This window comes from Nematostella vectensis, chromosome 3 (genome assembly GCF_932526225.1).
Source record: "Nematostella vectensis chromosome 3, jaNemVect1.1, whole genome shotgun sequence".
In the NCBI taxonomy this organism is placed as follows: domain Eukaryota; kingdom Metazoa; phylum Cnidaria; class Anthozoa; order Actiniaria; family Edwardsiidae; genus Nematostella; species Nematostella vectensis.
The window spans coordinates 12,974,604-12,997,899 of record NC_064036.1 but is presented as its reverse complement, the minus strand read 5'-3'; the positions used below and the strand labels follow the sequence as shown (position 1 = coordinate 12,997,899).

General features: G+C 40.5%; 4 protein-coding genes across 7 annotated transcripts; 1 reads left to right on the top strand and 3 right to left on the bottom strand.

Annotated features, from left to right (window-relative positions):
* Nucleotides 1-40: 40 nt before the first annotated feature.
* Nucleotides 41-2,830, bottom strand: LOC116602160. 2 transcript variants are annotated; one of them, XM_032363323.2, is made up of 3 exons: nucleotides 2,377-2,824; nucleotides 1,430-1,654; nucleotides 41-969 (listed from the first exon to the last, which is right to left on the bottom strand). In XM_032363323.2, the coding sequence occupies exons 1-3, from the start codon at nucleotides 2,652-2,654 to the stop codon at nucleotides 63-65; spliced, it is 1,410 nt and encodes a 469-aa protein (XP_032219214.1). In that variant the 5' UTR covers nucleotides 2,655-2,824; the 3' UTR covers nucleotides 41-62. The 2 variants fall into 2 exon arrangements, with proteins under 2 accessions (XP_032219214.1, XP_032219215.1); XM_032363324.2 differs by lacking the exon at nucleotides 1,430-1,654 and having other exon boundaries at nucleotides 2,377-2,830.
* Nucleotides 2,831-7,113: 4,283 nt separating this feature from the next.
* On the top strand, nucleotides 7,114-15,284 carry LOC5518633 (solute carrier family 22 member 5). 3 transcript variants are annotated; one of them, XM_032363454.2, is made up of 10 exons: nucleotides 7,114-7,281; nucleotides 8,303-8,634; nucleotides 8,873-9,107; nucleotides 9,510-9,705; nucleotides 10,170-10,400; nucleotides 10,990-11,124; nucleotides 11,203-11,285; nucleotides 12,012-12,132; nucleotides 12,318-12,384; nucleotides 12,619-15,284. In XM_032363454.2, exons 2-10 carry the CDS (start codon nucleotides 8,305-8,307, stop codon nucleotides 12,811-12,813), a joined length of 1,593 nt encoding a protein of 530 aa, XP_032219345.2. In that variant the 5' UTR covers nucleotides 7,114-7,281; nucleotides 8,303-8,304; the 3' UTR covers nucleotides 12,814-15,284. The 3 variants fall into 3 exon arrangements, with proteins under 3 accessions (XP_032219345.2, XP_032219346.2, XP_048581748.1); XM_032363455.2 differs by having other exon boundaries at nucleotides 7,114-7,342; XM_048725791.1 differs by lacking the exon at nucleotides 7,114-7,281 and adding an exon at nucleotides 7,371-7,563.
* Nucleotides 15,285-16,060: 776 nt separating this feature from the next.
* On the bottom strand, nucleotides 16,061-18,722 carry LOC5518653 (casein kinase I). Its single transcript, XM_001638536.3, has 2 exons — nucleotides 17,563-18,722; nucleotides 16,061-16,448 (listed from the first exon to the last, which is right to left on the bottom strand). Exons 1-2 carry the CDS (start codon nucleotides 18,599-18,601, stop codon nucleotides 16,444-16,446), a joined length of 1,044 nt encoding a protein of 347 aa, XP_001638586.1. The 5' UTR covers nucleotides 18,602-18,722; the 3' UTR covers nucleotides 16,061-16,443.
* Nucleotides 18,723-20,302: 1,580 nt separating this feature from the next.
* Nucleotides 20,303-23,214, bottom strand: LOC5518656 (riboflavin-binding protein). The gene is made up of 2 exons (XM_001638535.3): nucleotides 23,067-23,214; nucleotides 20,303-21,075 (listed from the first exon to the last, which is right to left on the bottom strand). The coding sequence occupies exons 1-2, from the start codon at nucleotides 23,173-23,175 to the stop codon at nucleotides 20,612-20,614; spliced, it is 573 nt and encodes a 190-aa protein (XP_001638585.1). The 5' UTR covers nucleotides 23,176-23,214; the 3' UTR covers nucleotides 20,303-20,611.
* Between the last annotated feature and the right edge of the window lie 82 nt (nucleotides 23,215-23,296).

Sequence of the window (23,296 nt, the reverse complement as noted above, 5' to 3'; positions counted from 1 at the left end):
GACACGATAATAGACGATGAGCATCAAATGAGAAATAACATAGTATAACAAATTTTATTTTATCAAGTCTCCCACTTCAGAGGCCAGTACTGGCATCGGCAGCGGTCCGTAAAGCCTGCTCCCTTCGGCTTTCCGTCGCAGACACATCTAGTGTTTGTTCCACGCTTTGCGCACTCAACTGGCAGATTCAGCACGGGCTTACAGATAGAGCTCTCGCGATGGTCCGGCACGTCAATCACTCGCAGATAAGGCTTGTGATTTGGTGGTTTGCACTGCCGTATTGAGCATGAGCGCGCCCATATAGGGAGTAGGGGCCCCGTCTTGCAGTCCACCGTGCAGTGCGCCACGTTGGGACTGATGAGGTCTCCCTTGCGGCACGTTTTGGGCTGCGTCGGGTCGCATTTTTTTCCCTCGTCCATAAAGCATTCAGTGACGTTGTCAATCCCGCGCACCAGCTCTTTCACTGCTGTCTTGTACTTGGGATTATGGCCCAGCGCAAGCAAGCATTTCCTAAATTCTACGTTACAGAAACAGTGGCGGAAGCTGAACAAGGTCCCATTAACGGGATGCGACTCTCGTCCCGCGCACGTCAACATGCGGTAGCAGCAGGTGTCAAGCGCATTTGCGGGCCTGGACTCCAGCTTCCCAGCATGCTTAGCGCTAGTGACGTCACAGTAATGCGTGGTGAGCTGCAATTGGTCGACCGTTGATGGCGACATGCATATGAAGCCTTCGCCTTGTTTTTCGTTTCCGAAGCTCCAGTTATCGTAGCTATCCGTGAGTTCTATGCAAACCTTGCCCTCGTCCTCGCACAGGCTCGGGTTGGCTCTGCAATGATTGATCCCGAATCTGCAGTCTTTGTGCTCAGCGGGGCACACACAGCGCACCTCTGAGCCCCACGTGGTACAAGTTGCCTCACGTGACAAACAGACGTCTGGAATTTTACACAAGTCAACGAAGTACTGACACCTAGAAATAAAAACGTTATATCAGCAGGAGATGTATTTATTCGGATGCATTTCTAACGTGAATTTTGTGTGAAATCTGTAATGTTGCGTACTTTCTACGTTATCACATTCTATCAGCAGTTATACTGCTGCGTGCTGATAGAATAACTACATTTGTTACAATAACATCAATTTCCTTATGAATGAATTAAACCAATATCCTAAAAAACTGTATTCATCAGTATCTTACATCGTCTACAACTTTAGCGCCACGTGGCCAAGGCCTACATTTTTATAGTCTGCGACAGGGTTGTTTCAAGGACGGCGCTTTTATATGGCATCTTTAAAGATGAGTTAATGTACAGTATTATGCAAAAAAAATACTACTTAAATAGATGCTAGAAATTGATAAAAATACGTTTTTGAGGTTGTTATGGCTTTTTTTTCAATTGCACTTTATAGATCACGTGAAGTTTACACACCTACACTCGTTCTTCTGCCAGACGCCTACACCATCGCGTACCGCGGGAGCACTGCAGACACATCTAGTGCCCATTTCCCCACAGAGGAAGGTGCCAGGCACGCGTTTGTTGGTGTCAACTCCAGTCTTTATGCGGTACAGCTTTGGCACACATTGGGGCTGGCCTAGACTGGGGCCTACCGTACGGTGATTGATGGCGGCTGCAGACTGAACATTCGGGAAGCATCTAGGAGATGTAGAGATTACCTGGAGGTTTTGGCTTAAAGCCGCATTGTCGTCACCAGTTTACTTCCGGTGGTCCGACGGAAACTTCAACCGTTAAAAGACAAAAGAATCTATTCGAATCCGAAATATTCAACAGGCCATCCGCTCTAAATTAGCATTCACATCCTCAAAGAAACTTCCAATGGACACACTGCTTTCAATATTTTGAAATATTTTTCGCGTTTTCCGTTAAAAATCATCGGAGATTGTTGCGTAATCGACCGGAAGTAAACTGGTGACAATGCGGCTTTAAAGCATGCCATATCATAATATTGGACTCGGTCTGTCGTGCTTGAAAACTTGATTTCGTGACATGTGATACCTATAAAGAGGACACCCGATAACTCAAACTCTCCGCCGCTAACTCGAACTGACTAAAAGTTCCCGTGAACTGCTGGGCAAATGTGTTATCTGCAACCGCGAGTTGCGGGACATCTGTTACCTGTACCCGCGAGTTGCGGGATATCTTAACCTGCACCGGTGAATTGCGGGACATCTTAACCTGCACCCGTGCGTTACGGGACATCTTTAATTATGACCGTTAACTGCGTGCAAACATGTTACCTGTCCCGTGAGCTGCGGGACATCTTTTACCTGCATCCGTGAGATACGGGACATCTGTTAACTATGTCCGTGAAATGCGGGCAAACATTTTACTTCTACCCGCGAATTTAGGGATCTTACCTGTGCGACAAACTGGTGGTAAACCCGTCAACGAGCGAGTTATGGATATGACCGGTGAACTGCGGGACACATGTGGCTACTCGCGGGTCGATTAGATCGCCTGTGCTGCATGAGTTATCGTACGGGTTGCAGTATTCCCTCTCTGGTAGGACAAACTGGTTTTTCGTTGCAACGCACTGGATCAGGTCTGGTTTTCGGTCGCACAATGTCGACGCAAACGCTGTTGGTATGATGAGAAATATGTGGATGAAAAGTATCAGTTTGGCTGCCAGAGTCATTGCGCGGTACAAGCCATTGCATGGCTAATAATGTGTGCATCACAATAAAGCGAATATAACGTCATCGTGACGTCATATTAGCGAGATGCGCGCGACCATTCTTCTCTCAATTTTTTCATTTCTGCCGAAAACTCGTATACGCTTTATGTTCGAGTTTTGTTGAATAAGTAAATGATTAACGCATCGAAGTGTTACAGGTTTTGAATTAATAAGCATGTAGTCTTGCGTTCATCGAATTCAGTATAGCACATTGGTGAATAAACAGTTTGAAAAACACATGGACTTTCGAATAAAAGAAATATTAGAAATTCCTTATTTAGTTTCTTTTCTTTTGTTGCTTGTGTTACAGGACGGGTTGTCATATTGTTCAGGTCATAGTTACAGTCGTCTAGTATTTTATGTTCCTAGCATAAAAAACGGAAGTTATTAAGTTTTGTTTATCTTTTAAGGATAATTTAGATTTTGTTTACAATTGGTGGTTTCCTTTGTCTAGATTTTAGCACGCACGTGGACCTGTACAGGACCCGAAATGATCCCAGGACCCGAAACGATCCCAGGACCCGAAATGATCCCCAAAAGTACCCCAACTGATCCCGGGACCCGAAACGATCCCCAAGAGTCCCCGAAATGAACCCCAAGGAATTGCAGTAATGGACAAACAAAAGGAATGTGGAAGGATTGGCTTTCAGTTTTAAAAACATATGAAACATTTAAGCGTCATTTTTGTCACTATCCAGAAATTTGAATTAACTAAAACCATAGTATTAAGATTTTTATATACGACTGCGCGGGAAATACAGCTTTCGACAGCTTGGTTGAGTCAACAATTGGGGTCAAATAAAAATTCCCGTGATGGTAATTTGAAGAACCAGGCGTGAATAAATAATTCATACATAACAAGCCATAAACGCATGTCTCCAAAGATTAGACATGCCTCTGCTTTCCCGTAGGAAAATGTTTGTTTGTGTTCGGTGAATGAAAGACCTATCATAAAGAGAGATAGAGAGAAATCATGCAGTGGTGTACGCACTACTACATAAGGAAATTCAAAACTCACATATTGCTTTCAACAAAAGCCACATCTCTTAATATTTTGCAACGGTAGTAAAAGGGTTGTTCGAGTGCATTACTCAGTGTGCTTTTGTAATTCCATCTTCTCGGCCAAACCGGCTGTCGGTAAATATTCGCTCGTGTGAACATGGATTTCGTGGTGAAAAACACGTTTGGTTGTCAAATGAATATAGACTTTTAGGGTGATGTTTACCGGAAACGAGATTTATAGTGTCAGAGTCATGTGTTGGAACTGCAAATGTTTCGATGGTCAAAAGTTTGGTTGTTCTGAGCAAGGCTGTGCTTTGGCTGTGCTATGTTTATGTTGTACTCCTTTCAGTAGCAATTAAAAGTTGTGTATTTGTTTTGGACTCTGTTTATGGGTTTACCGCCGGGGCAATGTAATAAATAGAAGTATTGTATTGGAATTTAAGTTTTTTAAGTCATGTTATTTAGAAATAGATTGGCTGTCAACCCTAAATTATGCTTTAAGAATTGGAAGTGCTTCTTCTGCTTTCCCTTTGTCCATTACCGCATTTCCGTGGGGTTGATTTCGGGGACTCCTCGGTATCGTTTCGGGTCCCGGGATCAGTTGGGGTACTTTTGGGGATCATTTCGGGTCCTGGGATCGTTTCGGGTCCTGGGATAATTTCGGGTCCTGTACAGACCCTCCACTTCGATGACCTTTTGGTGCGTCTAAATCCAGGGAGTGTCCAGTTTCTTCGTGGCAGAAATCGTGGTCCCTTCTTTTCGTTTCGTACATTTTATTTGGCAAGTTAAACTCTTGAATGTTCTTCGAAACCACATGCCATCTTCACCCATTGGTTTAGACATCATTAAAAACATCAGTAAAACAGGAAAATGTTGTAGTCACGCGCTCTTTAAGCATGCGCAGTGAAGTTTTTAGAGTTGCTTAATCATTAGTGTTATCTTAGAGTTACCTTGACTTCATTGATTATTTTGTAAATACGTCTTTTCCGAATTTTTCCGACAAGCATACTCAAAACTTCCAGCCTCCCCGAAGCAATGAAGAACGATGTTTCGAGAACAGACCATCATTTGGCATTACCTATGTTCCACTCTTTGCGTGTATTGAACGCGAGGTTAGCTATAAAAGGGATAGGACCGCTCCCTTATCATACATTTTTTTAGACATTTTTTGGCACGGGTGTAGGGGAAATTTTGTTTTAATATATTTTAGCTTTTTCTTGTAAAACGTCCATGAATTGGTATGGAGAAGAATAATGGTTAAAATTTTTAATATGTCATTCGTTTTGTGGAATAGTTTCACTCGCGCGCAGTCAGCCAGGAACATAAAAAGCAAAATAATTAAGTCGAAAAGTTCGAAACCCTGTTCAGGACACTGTTTAGGATTGTAACAGCTTTATTTTTGGGTTCTTTAACCACATGTAACAGAACGACTATGACCCACTTGGCTTGGGGAGACACCGGTTTTTTTTACTTGTTCGCTTTTACAAAGTCTTTACAAGATCTTTCTCTTTCTGTTCTCATTCCCATATGTGATATATGTGTTGTTCAAGTGTTAATGTGAGGCTTGCAAGTGTTTTCACATGTGAGTCTCTTCAAAATCCTTAATTTAAGTGTTAGTGGGAGAGAGTCCTGGGGCTTCGGTACGACCCATATTTATATGCTCCTAAGACGGCATGTCCTTTAGGTTACTGACACTGACATCCCAAAGGGCTTTTAGCACTGTTTGGATAAGGGTTTAACCATTGGGTGTACGGGGGACGACCTTCCTACGTGGGTGTGCCAGTCGGTTACCCATGGGCTACCGTGACTTACGTAATGTTTACAATGTTGCTACTGACTATGGATGTCACACACTAACTTGTTACACTGCTAGTACGCATGACAAGCTACACACGTGATTAATATGATTGACAGCATTCTAATCATTTTTGCACTCAAACTCTTTAAATGTACTAAAACCTAATTTCACCGACGGCTAGGTCTGAAGCTTACTTAGGGTAAACCTTGTGTGGACTCAGACTTGACTTTCCTTATGTAGTTAACGGATACAGGACTAAAACAAATGCTCAAAACTCTGTTCTCCAGTACCACTTGAAAAGGGACGCGGTACGCTTATAAGTTTCCCGAGCAGAAGGTCAATCTGCTAAACATATGAACTGCTTGGTTAAGCAATTTACATGCGAGCGTTTTATATTTCCCTGTCAAACGCGGTAGGTTAACTAAACAAAATGCTTTTAGTTGTTCCGTGGACTTCAATATGCTGACAGCCGATCAGTATATAATTCCTAGATGCTAAATATGCCTTCACTACATGTGTGACCTATTCCTGCGTGACAGTATGATAAAAACCCTACCCTATCCAATGGCACGTTCTCGTGAATATAGCAGCACTGGCTGTTATCTGTTTAGCAGGAGCTTTTTAGTGTCACGCACGCCTTCCCCTACCCTGGGTAACAGAGCATCCAGACCTCTCTCGTCCAGTGACGCTCAGCCAAAATGCTGCGACAAGCGAAGCGAGGATGCTCTGGGCGGGTGGGCGGCCTTTTTTTTTTTCACTTCCAGTCTCGAATTACATGCCTAAACCGGTGTTGGTTATGAAGTCAGTCACACAACACGAGAGCTGTAAGCTTCTACAGTTTCGTTGTTATTTTCATACTCGAGTGATTAAATTTATTGAGCTCCGCAGATATCAAAAAAGCAGAGCCGTAGATTAACTTTGATCATTTCGAAGTTGAATATAATGTTCTTTAAACACATGGCAATAGCGGCGAGCTATTTGAGAGTGATTTTCTACGGCAACAAGGACAAAAAATTGCAATTGAAAATAAAATTCAAAAGCAGCGCGCGCTCGTTTGAAACGACAATATTTTTTAGCGCGCGCGTGAAAATAACAAAACCTGAACATTTTTTTTGCTTCAAAATTGCTCCATTCTCTATTTCTTAACTGTCCAGTCACCAGAGGAGATTAAAAAATTAATTATCTTTGCACTGTTGATGTTTAAGACAGTATTCCGAGCTTACTCGTATCCCTTTTGCTTCTTTTTATCGAGCTCTGCGCTCGACAAAGGCGCGCACCTTTTATACCGCAGGTATATTGCCCATCGATTTCCAGTTTTTGGTGTAGGGTATATTGCCCAAATATGGTTACTATGACAATCTCCAGACAATCTCGTCGACCAAACAGCTGCAGAATAGAAAATCTGTATTTCTGAAACTGAAAAAAGCTTCCTCGCTTCGCTCGTCACGGAAGTTTAATTGGCTGAGCGTCACTGGACGAGAAAAGTCTGGAACCCAGGGTGGCCTTTCCCACCAATCTCGTTCCCAGAGTCCACGTACCTTTGTGCCAGCGGCAAGGTTTACCTTGCCGCTGGTAAACCTTGCCGCTGGCACAAAGTTACGTGGGCTCTGGGAACGAGATTGCCTTTCCAACAAGCGCCTATTCTCCTGCATGCGCAGCCGTCGTGGACTTCCGGGCTGTCAATCGTACAACACAAAGTAGGGTGGCGCGGTTACCAGGATTCTTTGTTAGGCCCTCGATAACCTGACATCAGAACAAAGACCTTACTTAGAGTCTAAGGGATTTCAGGTTTGTTGCCATCTTTCGTTGATTTTACAGTTGAATATTCTCCAAAACAGATCTAAATCAGGTATGGCGTAAATTGCGCGTCTAGTCTGGCGCGAACAACCTAGAACGTTTACGCTTCGGCGATCACAGATGTAGTAGAGTGAATGAACCGTGAATGCGTCTTTGAATTGAAGGTTGTAAACAACCGTTTGAGGAGTGATATATTTAAAAACAGGCTTTTTTACAATGCGTAGCTGAACTCCATGTATACAAGCAAGCCAACCTACAACTCTAACTTTAAATGTATGATTACTTATTCACATTATTCTTCTGCTAGTACAAAGACATCGGTATGTTTATACTCTAACAGGTCAAGTCTGTGCGTTTATTTTCATCGCCGTATTTCCATATCCAGCGTGATATAGTTCCTACTGTAACGGGCGCTCTGATTTCTAGGCGTACAAATGCGGGTATTGTGGAATAGCGCGTCGCGTGACTTGGGTGTTCCTTTAATATTTACAATTTATAACACAATGGGTTTATCAGGCCTATACATCACGCAAGACTTCTATTTTTTCCCGCCTTTTTCGCAAAAGTGATATTTTCGTAAACCTACTTTCCGTCATTAAAAGTATCTCTCTGTAAAGATGGGTTTGGTAAAATTCCTTTGACCTATTCTGAAGGCGTAGGCTTCGCTCTTATTTTTGAATTTGCATTTTGTTGTTAAATAAATGTCATAAGTTCACCGAACACACGTTTCGCTTAGTAAATTCTTTACTACCGCGCCTTTGAGCTTGACCTTGCAAATATGTTATGGCTTTGCGGAAGCCGAGAACGGGACTAGGGTTGGTTAGCCTGTGCAACTGGGGCCGTTGTTGGCTTCCGCCCTACGATCTTGATAACTTCCGGTCAAACTAATGATCGCAGTCTCATAGTGTTTGGGCAGCGGCTATTAAATCTAGAGGTTTTGTCTTTACTTACAGATTTAGCAAAGATGCTGTAAAAATATTTCTTTTGAATCTAGAGTTACTGTGTTCAACAGATATGAAGAAGTCAGGCGACAAGAACCCCGAAGAGAATGAAGCTTTCACATCGTCGCGAATTCACAGAAAAACCGAATTCGACACTTTACTTCATTCAATTGGTGATTTTTCCAAGTTCCAATATGTGCAATGGGTTTTGCTTTTTGTGGCTGTCATCCCCCAAGCATGGTACACTTACATGCCGGCATTCGCAGCAAGGAAAGTCAAAGAACCGCAGATGTACTGTGGAAATAACCCTAACATCACCGGAGAAGGACTGTGTGATGTCTGGCGAAATGGAACATGCAAGCCGGTGATGTACACAACGGGTTTCACTTCTGTCGCAACAGATGTACGTTTGAAAATCTTTTCTATAAAGATTTCATAACGATGTGCAGTTCTAAAAATGATCAATGCTCGCCCCACAGAAGCCCTCCCCCAAAGAAGACCTTTTCCGCCTTGAAAATTTTCCGATACATGCAGTGTTTGCATTTAAACAGGAGTTTTACCCCCTTGAAATCAGCACTCAAATATCCCCCACTTTCTCCCAATGACAGGTTTGGATTTAACAAACTCGATTGTCTTTTCAGTGGGACATCATTTGTGATGATTCCAAGAAGTACATACCTCTCACTAAGACCATCTTCTATGCGGGCAAGCTGTTGGGTGCATATCTGTTTGGCTGGATATCAGACAGGTTTGGCCGGCGGGTTACCCTGCTTTCCACCATGCTCATTCAGTTCATCTCGTCACTGATCCAGTGTTTTTCTGTCAACTTCTACATGTATGTAGCACTACGTGTGCCCCTCGGCATCTGCAGTGGAGGTGGGCCACTTGTCTATTTTAACCTTCTTTGAATTCTCATTGAAATGGGTTTTTAAGCCGCATTGTCACCAGTTTACTTCTGGTCGATTATGTAACAATATCCGATGATTTTTAATGGAAAACGCAAAAAGTATTTCAAAATATTGAAAGCAGTGTGTTTATTGGAAGTTTCTTTTAGGATGTGATAGATAATTTAGAGCGGATTGCCTGTTTAATATCTCTGATTTTAATAGATTCTTTTGTCTTTTAACGGTTGAGGTTTCTGTCGGACCTCCAGAAGTAAAGTGGTGACAATGCGGCTTTAAGAATAGTCTAAGGTGAACTATATTTTAGAAATGCCCTGTCATATATAACCTTTAAAAGTCATGGAAAATCATCAACTAAAACATTTCATTTTTGTAGGAACTCTAATTGCTGCATTTGCACTAATGGCTGAGATGGTTGGACCCAATCGCCGTAACTGGGCAAACTGCTTGGCACAGGGATCATATGGAGTGGGCATTGCCTTAGAAGCATTTATTGCGTACCTTCTGCCTGAGTGGAAAAACTTCAGCTTGGCTGTTACCATCCCAAATGTGTTGTTTGTTCTGTATTGGTGGTAAGTCATTTGCAAACCCATTCACATCATCGTCTTTTTTATTTGGGGGGTTAGGGGGGAGGGGGAAAGGAAAGATTATTTTGGTAGAGGGGGAAGGTATCAAAAGCCCTTAATTCTAAGATTGGTATTTCATTAGTGAAAGAAACGGGGATGGAAATGGAAGAGGAGACGTAAGAGCTTGAAGTCTGTGTGAAGATCAGCGCAAAGGAAAAGCAGCCCGAAATGAAAAAACGAACCATTCCATTCCTTACTTTTCTGTGTCAATCTCCATCTCAGAAACATTAAGAAAATATTGGGGGGGGCACAGCCACACAAGGCACATGCCCCCAGTGCCCCACCCCCTGCTACGGCCCTGTGGCAGTTTTCTAGATTATTCTGATGACAAAAGGATTTGAATCCCACATATAAAACTGCTGGGTAACTTCTTTTCCCATGATTTCTTATTCTGTTTGTTTCTTTTACAGGTTTGTTCCAGAATCTCCCCGTTGGCTGGCAGCTCGGGGAAGGATAAAAGATGCAGAAGTGATCCTCCGTAAGATTGCAAAAACAAATGGCCATGAATACCAGGAAGGCGCTTTGCAGGAGATCAAGAGCAGGGAGATGGTGTCAGAGAAACCAGAGAAAACTTACCACCTTTGGCATCTCTTTAGCACTATCTACCTGGCCAAGGTCACCATTATAGAGGGCTGGTCATGGTAAGAGTACATGGTGTCTTGTCTTGTCTTTTTTGTTTTATGGCTGAACTAACTACCCTTAAAGGACTTGCAATGGTAAGATTAGATCAAGTCTTTTGTTGCCTCAAGGCTATCTCACTATGACATAGAGATTTATCCCAGTAAGATTAGAACATGTCCTTGTCGGCATTTATGGTTATACATCTTCCATAGCTTCCATAGTTGCCAATAATTCACCCGCATTAGGTGTGTGTCACAAGGTTTTGGAGCTCATCACCAGCCTAATTTTTGTGAGAATGTTTATAAATTGTCTGTATTCACCTGCATTGGCTCTCTTGTTTTTCTTTTCACATATTTACTGTATTTCAACCAATTTCACAGGATTTCTGCCCAAGCCTGGTTGTCAGCTATGATCTTCTGACCAAAGCAATAACCCTTGTTGCACAACATGTTTCAGGGGAAATGTCAATAAAGCATTAGAGTGTATTTTAGCTTCAGTGCATTTGAGAAATAATACCTTTTTTTTGGCTTGACAGTGTATCCTGCCTCTGTATATTGGATGATCGATTGTGCATGTTTGATAATACTCTGATTAGTTGTTCTGTTATAGGTTCGTGACAAGTGGAGTGTACTATGGCTTGAGCTTTAACTCTGGTAACCTGTCTGGTGATTTCTACGTAAACTTTGCAGCCTCTGGACTAGTTGAGATCCCAGCTTACATACTGGCCTCTGTACTAGTAGACAGGTGATCCTCCAGCCAATTAAGTTCAATAAAGGTTTAGGATGTTATGCACCTTTCTTGACTGAGTCTTAATATCCACAGGATTGGGAGGAAGAAGCCCTTGATAGCATATTACATCATTGGTGGCTTAGCATTACTTAGCCTTCTACCCATTCAAGCCTTAGGTAATAATAACATATGGTCTCTTATGTTGATGGCTCTGCTACTATTTGAGTTTTCACATGCACCATGTTTGTGTTTATATATAGAGTATACCATTTGCTGTTCATTAAAGGGGAAAAGGGCATTCATTTTTGTCAAAAGTTGTATTTATAGCATACAAAACATCATTATAGCAGTTTCAGATCACACTCGGCCTTCGCCATAAAAAAAACCCACAGCACTATTTGACTTTTGCTGTTTAGTGCACTGTCAATCAATAAGGTTTTGACCAGTCACAGTCCAAAGCAAGGCCTTTGCATTTTCCACTCAGGGACAAAGTGGCAATAAATGGCTGAATCCTGGTATCTGAAAGCCATGTCAATATTCACAGGATTTTACAGCATTTAAAGCCAGGTTATTTTTATTTAGGCTTATTTGTTCATTTATTTGATACCCAAAAAGCACTGTGGGCTACGATGCATGGATTATCTGAGTGCAGCCTTTATTTGAAATAGGTCTATTACAGTACAATACTTACAGAAATGCCAAATGCTCAGCAACAGTACTTTTCTCTGTATTTCGTCAGCTAACAAAACTGGTCCTATCTTGACTTGAGTCATCAAGCCCTTTTTTTTATTTCTTATGATAATTATTAAAAAATAAATGAATTGTGCCCCCAACCACCCCATTCTATGGGCCTGCATAATAATATTACTTTTCATGTTTTTACATGTTTTGTGTGGTTACAGGAAAGCACAAGGAACTTACAGCTTTGGTTATGACATTTGCACTAATTGGAAAGTTCACAATCTCTGCTGCTTACTACCAGATTTATATTCACTCTGCGGAACTCTACCCAACAGTCATAAGGTACTGTCTGTATACTCTTTATTACCCAAATAATTTTAAGTAACTAGTTGACATCAGCAACAACATGGCATAACATAATATGAGCCTGCAAAAAGATTACTTACATTATTACATAAGAGAAAACAGACATTTTTTCTTCTGTTGTTTTCTCATGAAAATGCTTTTTTATAATTCCTTTATTTTAGAACTATAGGTGTTGGTTTCGCCTCACTCTGTGCACGTGTGGGCGCTATGGGTGCACCCTATGTTGCTGTAAGTATCTGCGCAACATTTAGGGATTTGACATAAGGGCAGGGTAGGGGAGAGGTGGAAGGGGGGTGTATGTGTTGGAACTATGTTGCTTTATGTACTGGCACTTTATCTTGGGATCTAACATATCTAGGGTGTGGCACAAAAATAATGTAGGGCATATGCTAGCCCACATTTTAATACCTGAGGAGGTCCTTCCCTGACTGAAAACTGATCCACATCATTATCAATCCCCAGGACAGCACCCCATTAATCGCACCAGCCATTATATTTGGTGGCCTGTCTATGACGGCTGGTATGGTGACATTCTTCTTACCCGAGACTCGTGGCATGCCACTCCCAGACCACATCCATCCACAGGGCCCAGTAGAATTTGAGCTGAATGCAAGCGACACTGAACAAGATGACAAGGCTGATAACACTCATTTGTAGAATGTTGATTAAGGTGTTCTGTTCCCATTGTTCTGTTCCCATTGTTTATGGCATACAACTATTTTTAGAAAAAGGTTGCAATTGAGAATCCATGTATCATTCCAGGGGGGATACTCAACCCAAGTTTGGGTATAGGGGTGCTGCTTGGGGTTTTGAAACCTGGCCCTGTTTAGGACCAAAATTCTGAAAAAACCATACCTGTTTAGGACAACCTTGATTTTAGGACCCTGTTTAGGACAACACTCTCAAATTCAGGACGCTGTTAGCACGTGAGGGCAAGCAAGGCAATCAGTTCGGCGGCAGGAGAAAGAGGCCTGAAATATATACCCTGTTCAGGACAGAGAGGCCTGAAATATATACCCTGTTCAGGACAGAGAGGCCTGAAATATATAGCCTGTTCAGGACAGAGAGGCCTGAAATATATACCCTGTTCAGGACAGAGAGGCCTGAAATATATTCCCTGTTCAGGACAGAGAGGCCTGAAATGTATACCCTGTTCAGGACAGAGAGGTCTGAAATGTATACCCTGTTCAGGACAGAAAGGCCTGAAATGCATACCCTGTTCAGGACAGAGAGGCCTGAAATGTATACCCTGTTAAGGATGGAGGTAAAAAACCATATCCTGTCCAGCGGCACGTCTCCGTACAGCCCATATAAGGGAGTACCCCCGGGTGTTTCATAACCCAGCAGTGGTTCAGTGTGTATCAAAAAGTTGAGCAAATATGCCGACATGGAAAAACCCTAATATTTCTTAAGTCCCTCTAAACTTTCAGAGATCAAGATTTTGCCGTTTTCGCTTTGTCTATAATGATGCAATGTGGGTTATGACACATCGATTCTACAGTGCATCCTTATTTGAAATAGTTGTATATTGATAGAGCAAGTCTTTCAATAACACTTATTTGTAGTGCTTGGTATTCGTAGAGCAAGGATTGCAGTAACATCATAGAACACTTTTTTTCTGATAACACTCATTTGTAGAGTGTATGCTATATATTCATATGTATCAGTAATTTTTATGTTGGAATGGGTATGTTGACGTGTCATATCATTTAACTACCTAATGAACCAAGAAACCCCAATATTCACTGGTACCCAAGGTATGCTTGGCCTAACTAGGTACCAGTGACAGGGGGGTGTCTAGGGAAAAGTACAGGTTGGGGGTCCAAGAGTAGTAATTCAGTGACCACTCAGTTCAAATTGGCATCCTTAGTAGGTACCTAAAATAGACTAGGCAAACCTGAGGTGGATCAAGCATACCCTGGGTAAAGAGGCCCCAAACTTCACTGGTACTAAAGTAGAGCAGGCATACCCTGGGTAAAAGAGGCCCCTAAACTTCAATTGTACCTAAAGACCAGGCGTACCCTCGGTAAAAAAGGCCCCAAACTTCACTGGTACCTAAGATAGACAAGGCATACCCTTTGTAAAAGAGGCCCCAAATTCACCTGTACTTAAGTATACCAGGCATACCCTTGGTAAGAGGCCCAACTTCACTGGTATCTAAAATAGATCAGGCAAACCCTTGGTAAAAGAGGTGGCAAACTTCACTGGTATCTAAAATAGACCAGGCATACCCTTGGTAAAAGAGGCCTCAAACTTCACTGGTACCTAAAATAGACCAGGTATACCCTTGGTAAAAGAGGCCTCAAACTTCACTGGTACCTAAAATAGACCAGGCATACCCTTGGTAAAAGAGGCCCTTAACTTCACTGGTATCCAAGGTAGACCAATCATACCCTTGGTAAAAGAGGCCCCAAACTTCACTGTTACCTAAAATAGACCAGGCATACCCTTGGTAAAAGAGGCGCCAAACTTCACTGGTATCTAAAACAGACCAGGCATACCCTTGGTAAAAGGGGCCCTTAACTTCACTGGTACCTAAAATAGACCAGGCATACCCTTGGTAAAAGAGGCCCCAAACTTCACTGTTACCTAAAATAGACCAGGCATACCCTTGGTAAAAGAGGAGCCAAACTTCACTGTTACCTAAAATAGACCAGGCATACCCTTAGTAAAAGAGGCGCCAAACTTCACTGTTACCTAAAATAGACCAGGCATACCCTTGGTAAAAGAGGCGCCAAACTTCACTGGTATCTAAAATAGACCAATCATACCCTTAGTAATACAGGCCCCAAGATTTACTGGTACCTAAAATAGACCAGGTATACCCTTGGTAAAAGGGGCCCTCAACTTCACTGGTACCTAAAATAGACCAGGCATACCCTTGGTTAAAGAGGCCCTTAACTTTACTGGTACCTAAAATAGACCAGACATACCCAAGGTAGGCCAAGGATACCCTTGGTACCAGGCTCATGCTTTCCTGTTAATCTAGAAAGACCAAGCAGAACTGAGCTGTCAAAGGTTCTATGAAATCAAAACTATGATAAGAGTGAGATAACATTCCTTTTCACCATAACATACTTAAAAAAATGAAAAACCAGTTGATAAATAAACGAATGGTTCGATTCTCATTTGCATGCAAAAAAGTACAGCATTCAAAGCTTTAGTAGAAACATGCTTGTGGACAAGGGGATTTTTTTTTGTCTATGGTAACATTAGCTTGTAACCCAACCATTTCCATGTACAATATAAAGACAAGCTATAAGACGGCAATACCCCAGGGGGGTACTCCCTAAGAATTGGGGATAGGGGTGACCGTCATATTTTTTAGCATTTGAAATCCGAGGTTTGGTATTTTTGGGGGCCTTTGAAGCAAAGCCTATTAAAAATAAAAAACATGGTATTTTTAGGGTTTACAAACCAAGGTACTTCTTTATTATAAATTGGCGATCCTACAGTTTCGCCAAGTTTTCAATTTAAAAGCTGTGATAATGCCAGGTCAAGGTCTAACTCAACTTTTTTATGGTATAAAAGTCTACAAAAGAATTTAGATTATATGATGTATTCTTGTATAGACTACTTAATACTTTTGTTATTTTTCCTTCAGTTTCTGTTAAAAAAAAACTATTTTCCATGAAACTGCAAGGATGGCAATACATTTTTAAACTTCAAGAAATGTATTTGATAAATGGCATTAAAAAGGATGTTGAAAAAAAGCCATTTTTTATTTGTATTTTTTAAGGGTTATTTTTTTGTAAACAGTTTTTGTGGGGGTTGTGATTTTTTTGTACTGTGGTATTTTTTTAGGGCATATTTTTGGGGTTTCCGACGGACACCCCTACCCCAATAACCCCCCTGGAGCAATACCCAAGAATTCAGGTAAAATTTGGAAGTACACAAAGACTAATTGAAGGCATCATGTGATTATTATTAGAAAGATAAAGCCAAGATTAAATTATATCAACATTATGACAGCAACAAGAAGCGGAAAATATTCTTACAAAGTCTTGTTCACTTGATTATTTTTATCATTTTTCTTTCTTAAAAAGCTAAAACTAAGCTTACATGTTTTTTTTCCTATACATAAACACAAATTCACAAACACTCTAAGATAAGATTTATCTGGTATGAGAATAAAACAAATGGTTCTGATTATGTGCACGCATTCACATTTGAAAGATGTTCATTTGCTGGGATTACGATCTTTACCAAGGGCTATCGTGCCAGCCTTTCCCTATTCGCTACCTCCCCTGCCTGAGACCTGTTCTGCCGGAGTGGCTGGCACACTATTCACGCTGCAACAAAAACACCAGAATCAACTTCAGAAGGATCTCAGCCCATAAGAAGGAAAATTAGTTTATCACACAGTAGAGAGATCCACAAAATAGTACAATACAGGTTAGAAAAGTTATAAATTATTTGGTGGCAGACTACAAATGTTTTGACTTTTCTGTAAGACTTTTAGTGAAGATTTAGAGAAACACATGTGTCAAAAATTCACTGCAAAGAAGTACATAATTAAAGGAAATACATTGTCAGAGAAAATGTATCTGAAAAGACCTGCAGCCTGTACAGTAAGATACAAAAATACCATAAATGACTATAACTAAGACTTCACTAAGACTAAAACTTGATGTAAAAACAGAAAAAACAGTTTTTCATGTGAAAGGTTAGATATTGACTTCCAGTTTTTCACCTGTTTCCACCTGGAGACATTATGTTCACTTCTGCATACTAATTAGTCTTGCATACTGACGGATGAGTAGCCAACAATATAACCACAAGAATTTTAAAGAAACCTCATCAAGAGAAGGCTGTCCACAAAAACATCACGATCATATCAGGTGCTATTTACACAAAAATCTAAAAACTTTAATGCAGCTCGAATTATGATTTACATGAACATTACTATCAGTCTTATATCCAGCGTAACACAGGTCATCTATGCTAATACTTCAAACTATAAGTACCAGTGTTGTAGCAATTCACTGATACAAACAATAACGCAATACTACTCATGATTATAATTATTTTCCAATGATCACTGTTCGTTTCTATCTATTCCCGAAAAAGCCATTTTTTTCCTTTTCATCTGAACCATAAATAGTAGGAAAATCATTCTACATAAAAATCTAATTGGTACGCTTATTAACTAATCAAAACAAAAAAGCACTATACGAGAACGACACTGCTTGTTATAAGCCGAAAAAAATAAATACTGAAAAAATATATATAAAATAAAAATGAAATGGGAGACCCTTTCTTTTCTTCTTCATTCTTAGCGTGACCAAAGGGAAATGCCATGCTAGTCCTCAAAGATCCACAACTACTATGCCGGTTGTTTCCCTCTAATCGAGTATGACTACGAGGTTCGAAGGGTTCAGTACTCGAATTTGCTATCATACATGCCTTTTTTGCCCGTCTGCGAATGACCATGGGGGAGATGTGTGTGATGGTCTGCTTTCTTATGGACTGGTGTTCCAGCCCCTGGAGAGGGAGCCACCGTGGAAGTCGCTGTGGCTTGGGCAGCTTTTTGCTTCAACATTGTCCAGTCAAAGATATAATCGTACTGATAGTTAAGAGTGCGAAACAGAATCCTGAATAACTGCCTCAAGTACATATAATCAGGCGCCTCCTCAAATCGTAGACCTCGACAGTAGTTTAAATACATGGCGAACTCGGCCGGAAAGCCTTTGCAAAGAACCTCGACGGGCGTAGACATCTTTTTTTCGCTAATTTTCTCATACTTTTGTTTCTTTGTGGCCGCCTTTAAGCCTTGCCAGGGTAGGCTAGTGCGATTAAAATACATAAGAACGTATCCGAGAGACTCCATGTCATCTCGGCGAGACTGCTCGATGCCGAGATGTGCGTTGATGCTGGCGTAGCGAGCAGTTCCCGTCAAGTTTTTATCCTCGCGGTACGGAATATGTTGTCTGGTTCTGCTATCCCTGTACTTCTTCGCCAAACCGAAATCGATCAAAAACAACTTATTGCAGTGTTTGCCTACACCCATGAGGAAGTTATCCGGCTTGATGTCTCGGTGAATAAAGTTCTTATTGTGAACGTATTCGATGCGACTTATCATTTGGTCCGCGAGCATCAAAACTGTCTTCATTGTAAAACGACGCGAACAAAAGTTGAACAAATCTTCCAAACTTGGGCCCAATAATTCCATTACCAGGACGTTGTAATCTCTTTCTTGACCATAATAGCGCACCGAAGGGATACCAACGCCTCCTTGCAAGATTTTATAAAGTTTAGACTCGTAAAGAAGTTGGGGATGGCGAGCCTTTTGTGACTCTAGTTTGACGGCTACTTCTTCGCCATTAGTTGTGTTGATGGCGAGGTAAATGTCCCCGAAAGAACCGCTTCCAATCTTTCGGACAAGGCGGTATTTGCCTCCAACTTCAAACTCTGACCTATTGGCACTACCACTGCTGCTAGCCATGGTGGTTAACAGTCTTTGGGAACCAGAAAAGCTTGGAAATAAGCAATTTTCTAAGGCCTATCTGAATACAAGGTGCGCCATTCTCGAACAACTCGCCTCTGCAACAAACAACAACGTGACGTGGTAGCCAAGGTCGACAATTCGCACTGCACTATGGGACGTTTCCGGTCATAAACCGGAAGAAAGACAACCACTAAAAACACGTTTTCTGTGTTTCGATTTTAGAAAAGAGAGATAGGAAGAAAGCTTTATGATGATGAATGTGAAACTCTTTGAAATCTTATAGGCGAAGCTTTCGGAAAACTGTAATCGGGGAAGTTTGTTTAGTGTAAAAAGTTCATGGGTTGATCACGCTCCGAAGAAAACGTGCTTTTCGCGTGGTTACATCACAGTAGCCGTTAAGTGGGCACACAATCGATAATCGATGATGGTCTTTTTTGGGGTCAAGTTATATAACGAAGGGGGGAAATAGCTATTGCGTGAAAATGCCCTGAATTTTCCCTTATTTTGACGGGATTTTCTCAGGGGTCACTGTGAACAAGCCAGCATAACTTCCTATTTACTGCACGAAATGTTCCTTTGTACGTCGCTGGCTGGTGTGTGTGCCTTTTATTATTTGGTGATACAGGATATGTGTAGCTGTTTTGTGTTTTGATATTGTATTGTTAGAATTTTTGCTTACGCGCGCTAATCGAAGACTCTGTTATATGTTGTATATAGAATTAATTATTTATTCGTATTTAGAATGACATGTCCAAGTTGATAGTTGTCGATCGAATAAAAACAAAGATTAGCACGGATTTTCCTTCTAGAATATGTCAAACGCTTTGTCCAATATCCTATATCAGTGCAAATGGTATATATTACATCTCCTGAAAATGAGATATATACGTGACCATCTAAACATTACAAGAACAATGCGTGCGGAAGACGAAAAAAATAGCGATAGAATCTACAATCTCTTGTCCGACAAGAACTCACACTTTGCTTTGTTCTTTTTTTTTTCCCACACGTCCGTTACTCTCAGTTTCATTTTCCGCCTGTTTCCTTTATTTTTTTATATTTTTTTTTGTCGATTAAACCCATACAAAAGTGATAAGAAGGTGATGCATGCACCAAATCACTCTCTGCGTAGGGGAAGAATATGTAGGAGCAGTTTATTTTGGATCGATTTGGCGCGTCGCAAGATTGGGGTGACAGTAATTGGATTGCACTTCTAGCTACGCACTTTTAAATAAAAAAAATGTTTGTTTTTTTTGTAATTGAGACGAATTCAATCGTCCAAGGCGAATTATAAATATTTTATTTAACGTTTTCAGTGTTCTAGAAAATAAAAATATATTGAAGAAGCAACGATTGAATCTCTTTCAAACTAGCTTGGATCATTTTGCTAGGGTAAGCAATTACTTTCTTAAGAACATGTTTACCATTCTTTATATCATAAAATTGGTTTTCCAAATATCAAGTAATTTATAGTTGCGATGCATTCATACTAGCACCATTAATGTGTATAGGGAAAAAGTATACCCCAAGATATGTTTTGAGCAAGATTAACGCTATAATCGTAACCAATAACGGGCAATGACTATAGAAAGGACCTTAACTTTGGTTGCTATTTACAACAACAAAATTAATAATAATAATCAGTCAGGGATACAATTGTAAAAGAAACTAGGCAATTTATACTCAGCACTCCAAAAATTATGTATAAGAAGTTTATTTATACAGTACTATATAACATGCCTTAGTTGGGAAATAATGTCATTAAAACATTAGACATATTGTAACTCTTTAAAATAAGTACACTTTGTAGCCACTATCATTAGAAACTTTTGGTGACTTTGTTTCAGTATTTACAATGAGAGAAAAGAGAATTGAGACAGCATTTCAGTAATCTTATTTGCATGAGTTACTGCAAGGCTTTGATGTAATTCATGAGACTATTCAACACAATTGAATAAATTCAAATCAATAAAGTGATCCATATATGGTAAGAGCAAATTTATAAAGCTATAGCCAATACTTGAGGCAAATCAGGGAAACTGCCACATAGACGGTGGAAGATGTTGACAAACAGGATGCCGTGCCAAACAGGCCACTATCAAAGTCAAAACATTCCTGGTCCTTGGAATTCACAACATGAAAGAACTGTGCTTCACAGAATTCTTTACCATTGGAATATTCTGCTCCTATTTCCTTGCCCTGAAAGGAGGAATCTTTGCATTTTTCATAAACTGCATCACAAAGAGATTCACAAACATGAAGTCTACTGTTCTTGTACCAGCGTTCTTGCTCTGGACTGCAAAAGTAGCACATCAGATAGTTCATGTGGTTGCGACAGTCCTGACTTGCTTCATTTAGGGCCATCATCCCTTTGAAGACTGATGTAACTTCAGTGTGTCTGCAACAAGAGCGTTCTCGAAACCAAGTGCAGTTAGACAGACTGTACGCTTCCTCTGGCACCCTTCCACTCCCTGAGAAGATGGAAAGATCACATGATTTAGACATGCTTTCTCAAAAACCCTCCCAATCACTAAGGAAATGATAAAGAATACATGATTATTTGGATGTTTTTTTTTTTAATTTTGACAGACTGTATGCTTTCTCTGACACCCATCCACTCCCTGAGAAGATGAAAAGATCACATGATCAAGTGAAGGTTTCATGATTTAGACATGCTTTCTCAAAAACCCTCCCAATCACTAACGAAATGATAAAGAATACATGATTATTTGGATGTTTTTTTTTAATTTTGACAGACTGTATGCTTTCTCTGACACCCATCCACTCCCTGAGAAGATGAAAAGATCACATGATCAAGTGAAGGTTTCATGATTTAGACATGCTTTCTCAAAAACCCTCCCAATCACTAAGGAAATGATAAAGAATACATGATTATTTGGATGTTTTTTTTTTTAATTTTGACAGACTGTATGCTTTCTCTGACACCCATCCACTCCATAAGGAATTGAAAAGGAACAAATGATCATGTGAATTTTTTTTATCATGCTCATTCTCTAGCAATTTTTTTTTAAGGGAAAGGTCATTATTTAACGGGGAGGAGGGCTGCTGTGTTTGGTGGGAGGGTTGCGACCTTTTGAGCATCGATTTGGGGGAGGGTGTCAAAATTTGATACAGGGTTTAGAAAAGGGCCTTATTTTTTTAACAGTTATTCTGATCAATTTCCGAGCCTCCTCAAAGTCTGGAATTTCTAAATTTTTCTGGGTAGAACCCAAGACCCCCTTCTGCATTTTTGGTTTTATTGACTTCCATCACTGAATTTACATGGAATGAAAAGATATGTAAATAAGATCTCAGTTGGGAAGTAGCAAATGATGCTGTTTTCTATTGACATTTTAACAATAATTTCAAGTATTTTAAAAACTATTTCATATATCTGAATGGAAAAATTCTCAAGGGGGAGCATACCACAGACTCCCTTATACAATAATGTTTACACTTCTGAAAAAAAGGGCTCTTAATCAAAATCCTGGCTTGATGGTGTTATGGGCATGTATAAGCCTACAGATTTCTTTAAATTAATTATTGAGTTTTGATCATGCTTTGCGGTATATTGTTCCAATCCCTGATTGTCTAATCCCAGAAGCTGTACTTGTATTTGTCACAAGCACTTGGAGTCGAATGAATTTCATAGGATGACAGTTCCTGGTTAGTCTGGTATAGTTACAGCCGCATTTCCATTTAGTATCTTATACATCAAATGGGTCGAATTTGTTTAACCAGAAAAAAATCTATTTAGCAGCCCTACCCCTCTGATGAATAATGACCTTTCCCTAACTAAAATCCCTAAGATGTTGAAAATTAAATTCTTAAATTCTTAAAATATTTTCCGCTCTGACACTACAAAGCAATTGGATGGCACTCATGAAACATTATTATCTGATTGGCGTCTCACACAATAAGAATGTTTACATTTTTCCAAGCAATCATGTCAAACTGTCAAATGGGGCCACACAATGTCTGTAACACTTCACCAAGTTAGTCGCAACAAAGTAAATTCCAGTCAGTGTTCCATCAATTGGTGCAATCAAGGCTGCGAAAAAGTCTAGGAATCGATCAAAGTCCATATGGCCATCCCGTGACCACAAAGCGAGTATTTTGTATGGTTTTAAATTACCAACCCTGTGTAAACGTCCCCGGACTACACTTCAAATCATGACTATAAGAGTTATTCGGGAAAAATAAAACAATCCATCAATCTAACACTGCACATTATTGCATCATAAAAACTTCCACAGCTCCATCAATGCTTTGAGTAGAGAAACAAGATCAGTAAGGTTGACTGCAATGATGCAAAAAGAGCACATCAAAGCCCGCGCTAACAAAGTGGAGTGTACATATAAGCATCTAAGTGCTTTCAAAAGAACAGCCGCAAAAATCATTCAATCCTCACAGTTTGAGGTCACCGGCTAAAGAGAACATCAACTCAAAATGTTTTCCTTACCATAATATGTACATTGACTAGCTCGTATAATTTGTTGGCCTTCGGAAAGCGCCAAGAAACTCGCGTTGACCAAGGTCCACAACAGTAACACACGGCACATGCACGCCATCTTGTTTGTTTGGGTGTTCCATTTCAGCAGCACGTATCGCGGGCGTGTAAAGGATTCGGTAAGACTCGGGTAAGATTCCGGAATAAAATCGGGAGTGCGATTTTTCACGAAAGTATTCCGA

What these genes read in the sequence shown, in the direction of transcription:
- LOC5518656 (XM_001638535.3), bottom strand. Translation starts at nt 23,175, where the DNA reads ATGGCGTGCATGTGCCGTGTGTTACTGTTGTGGACCTTGGTCAACGCG. An exon ending in TAGTCAATGTACATATTATG is followed by an intron (nt 21,076 to 23,066) that starts GTAAGGAAAACA and finishes CCATCTTCTCAG; the next exon opens with GGAGTGGAAGGGTGCCAGAG.
- LOC5518653 (XM_001638536.3), bottom strand. Translation starts at nt 18,601, where the DNA reads ATGGCTAGCAGCAGTGGTAGTGCCAATAGGTCAGAGTTTGAAGTTGGA.
- LOC5518633 (XM_048725791.1), top strand. Translation starts at nt 7,524, where the DNA reads ATGTATACAAGCAAGCCAACCTACAACTCTAACTTTAAAT. An exon ending in TCACTTCTGTCGCAACAGAT is followed by an intron (nt 8,635 to 8,872) that starts GTACGTTTGAAA and finishes TTGTCTTTTCAG; the next exon opens with TGGGACATCATTTGTGATGA. An exon ending in GCCTCTGTACTAGTAGACAG is followed by an intron (nt 11,125 to 11,202) that starts GTGATCCTCCAG and finishes TAATATCCACAG; the next exon opens with GATTGGGAGGAAGAAGCCCT.
- LOC116602160 (XM_032363323.2), bottom strand. Translation starts at nt 2,654, where the DNA reads ATGACTCTGGCAGCCAAACTGATACTTTTCATCCACATATTTCTCATC. An exon ending in ACCACCAGTTTGTCGCACAG is followed by an intron (nt 1,655 to 2,376) that starts GTAAGATCCCTA and finishes TACATCTCCTAG; the next exon opens with ATGCTTCCCGAATGTTCAGT. An exon ending in TGGCAGAAGAACGAGTGTAG is followed by an intron (nt 970 to 1,429) that starts GTGTGTAAACTT and finishes TTTTATTTCTAG; the next exon opens with GTGTCAGTACTTCGTTGACT.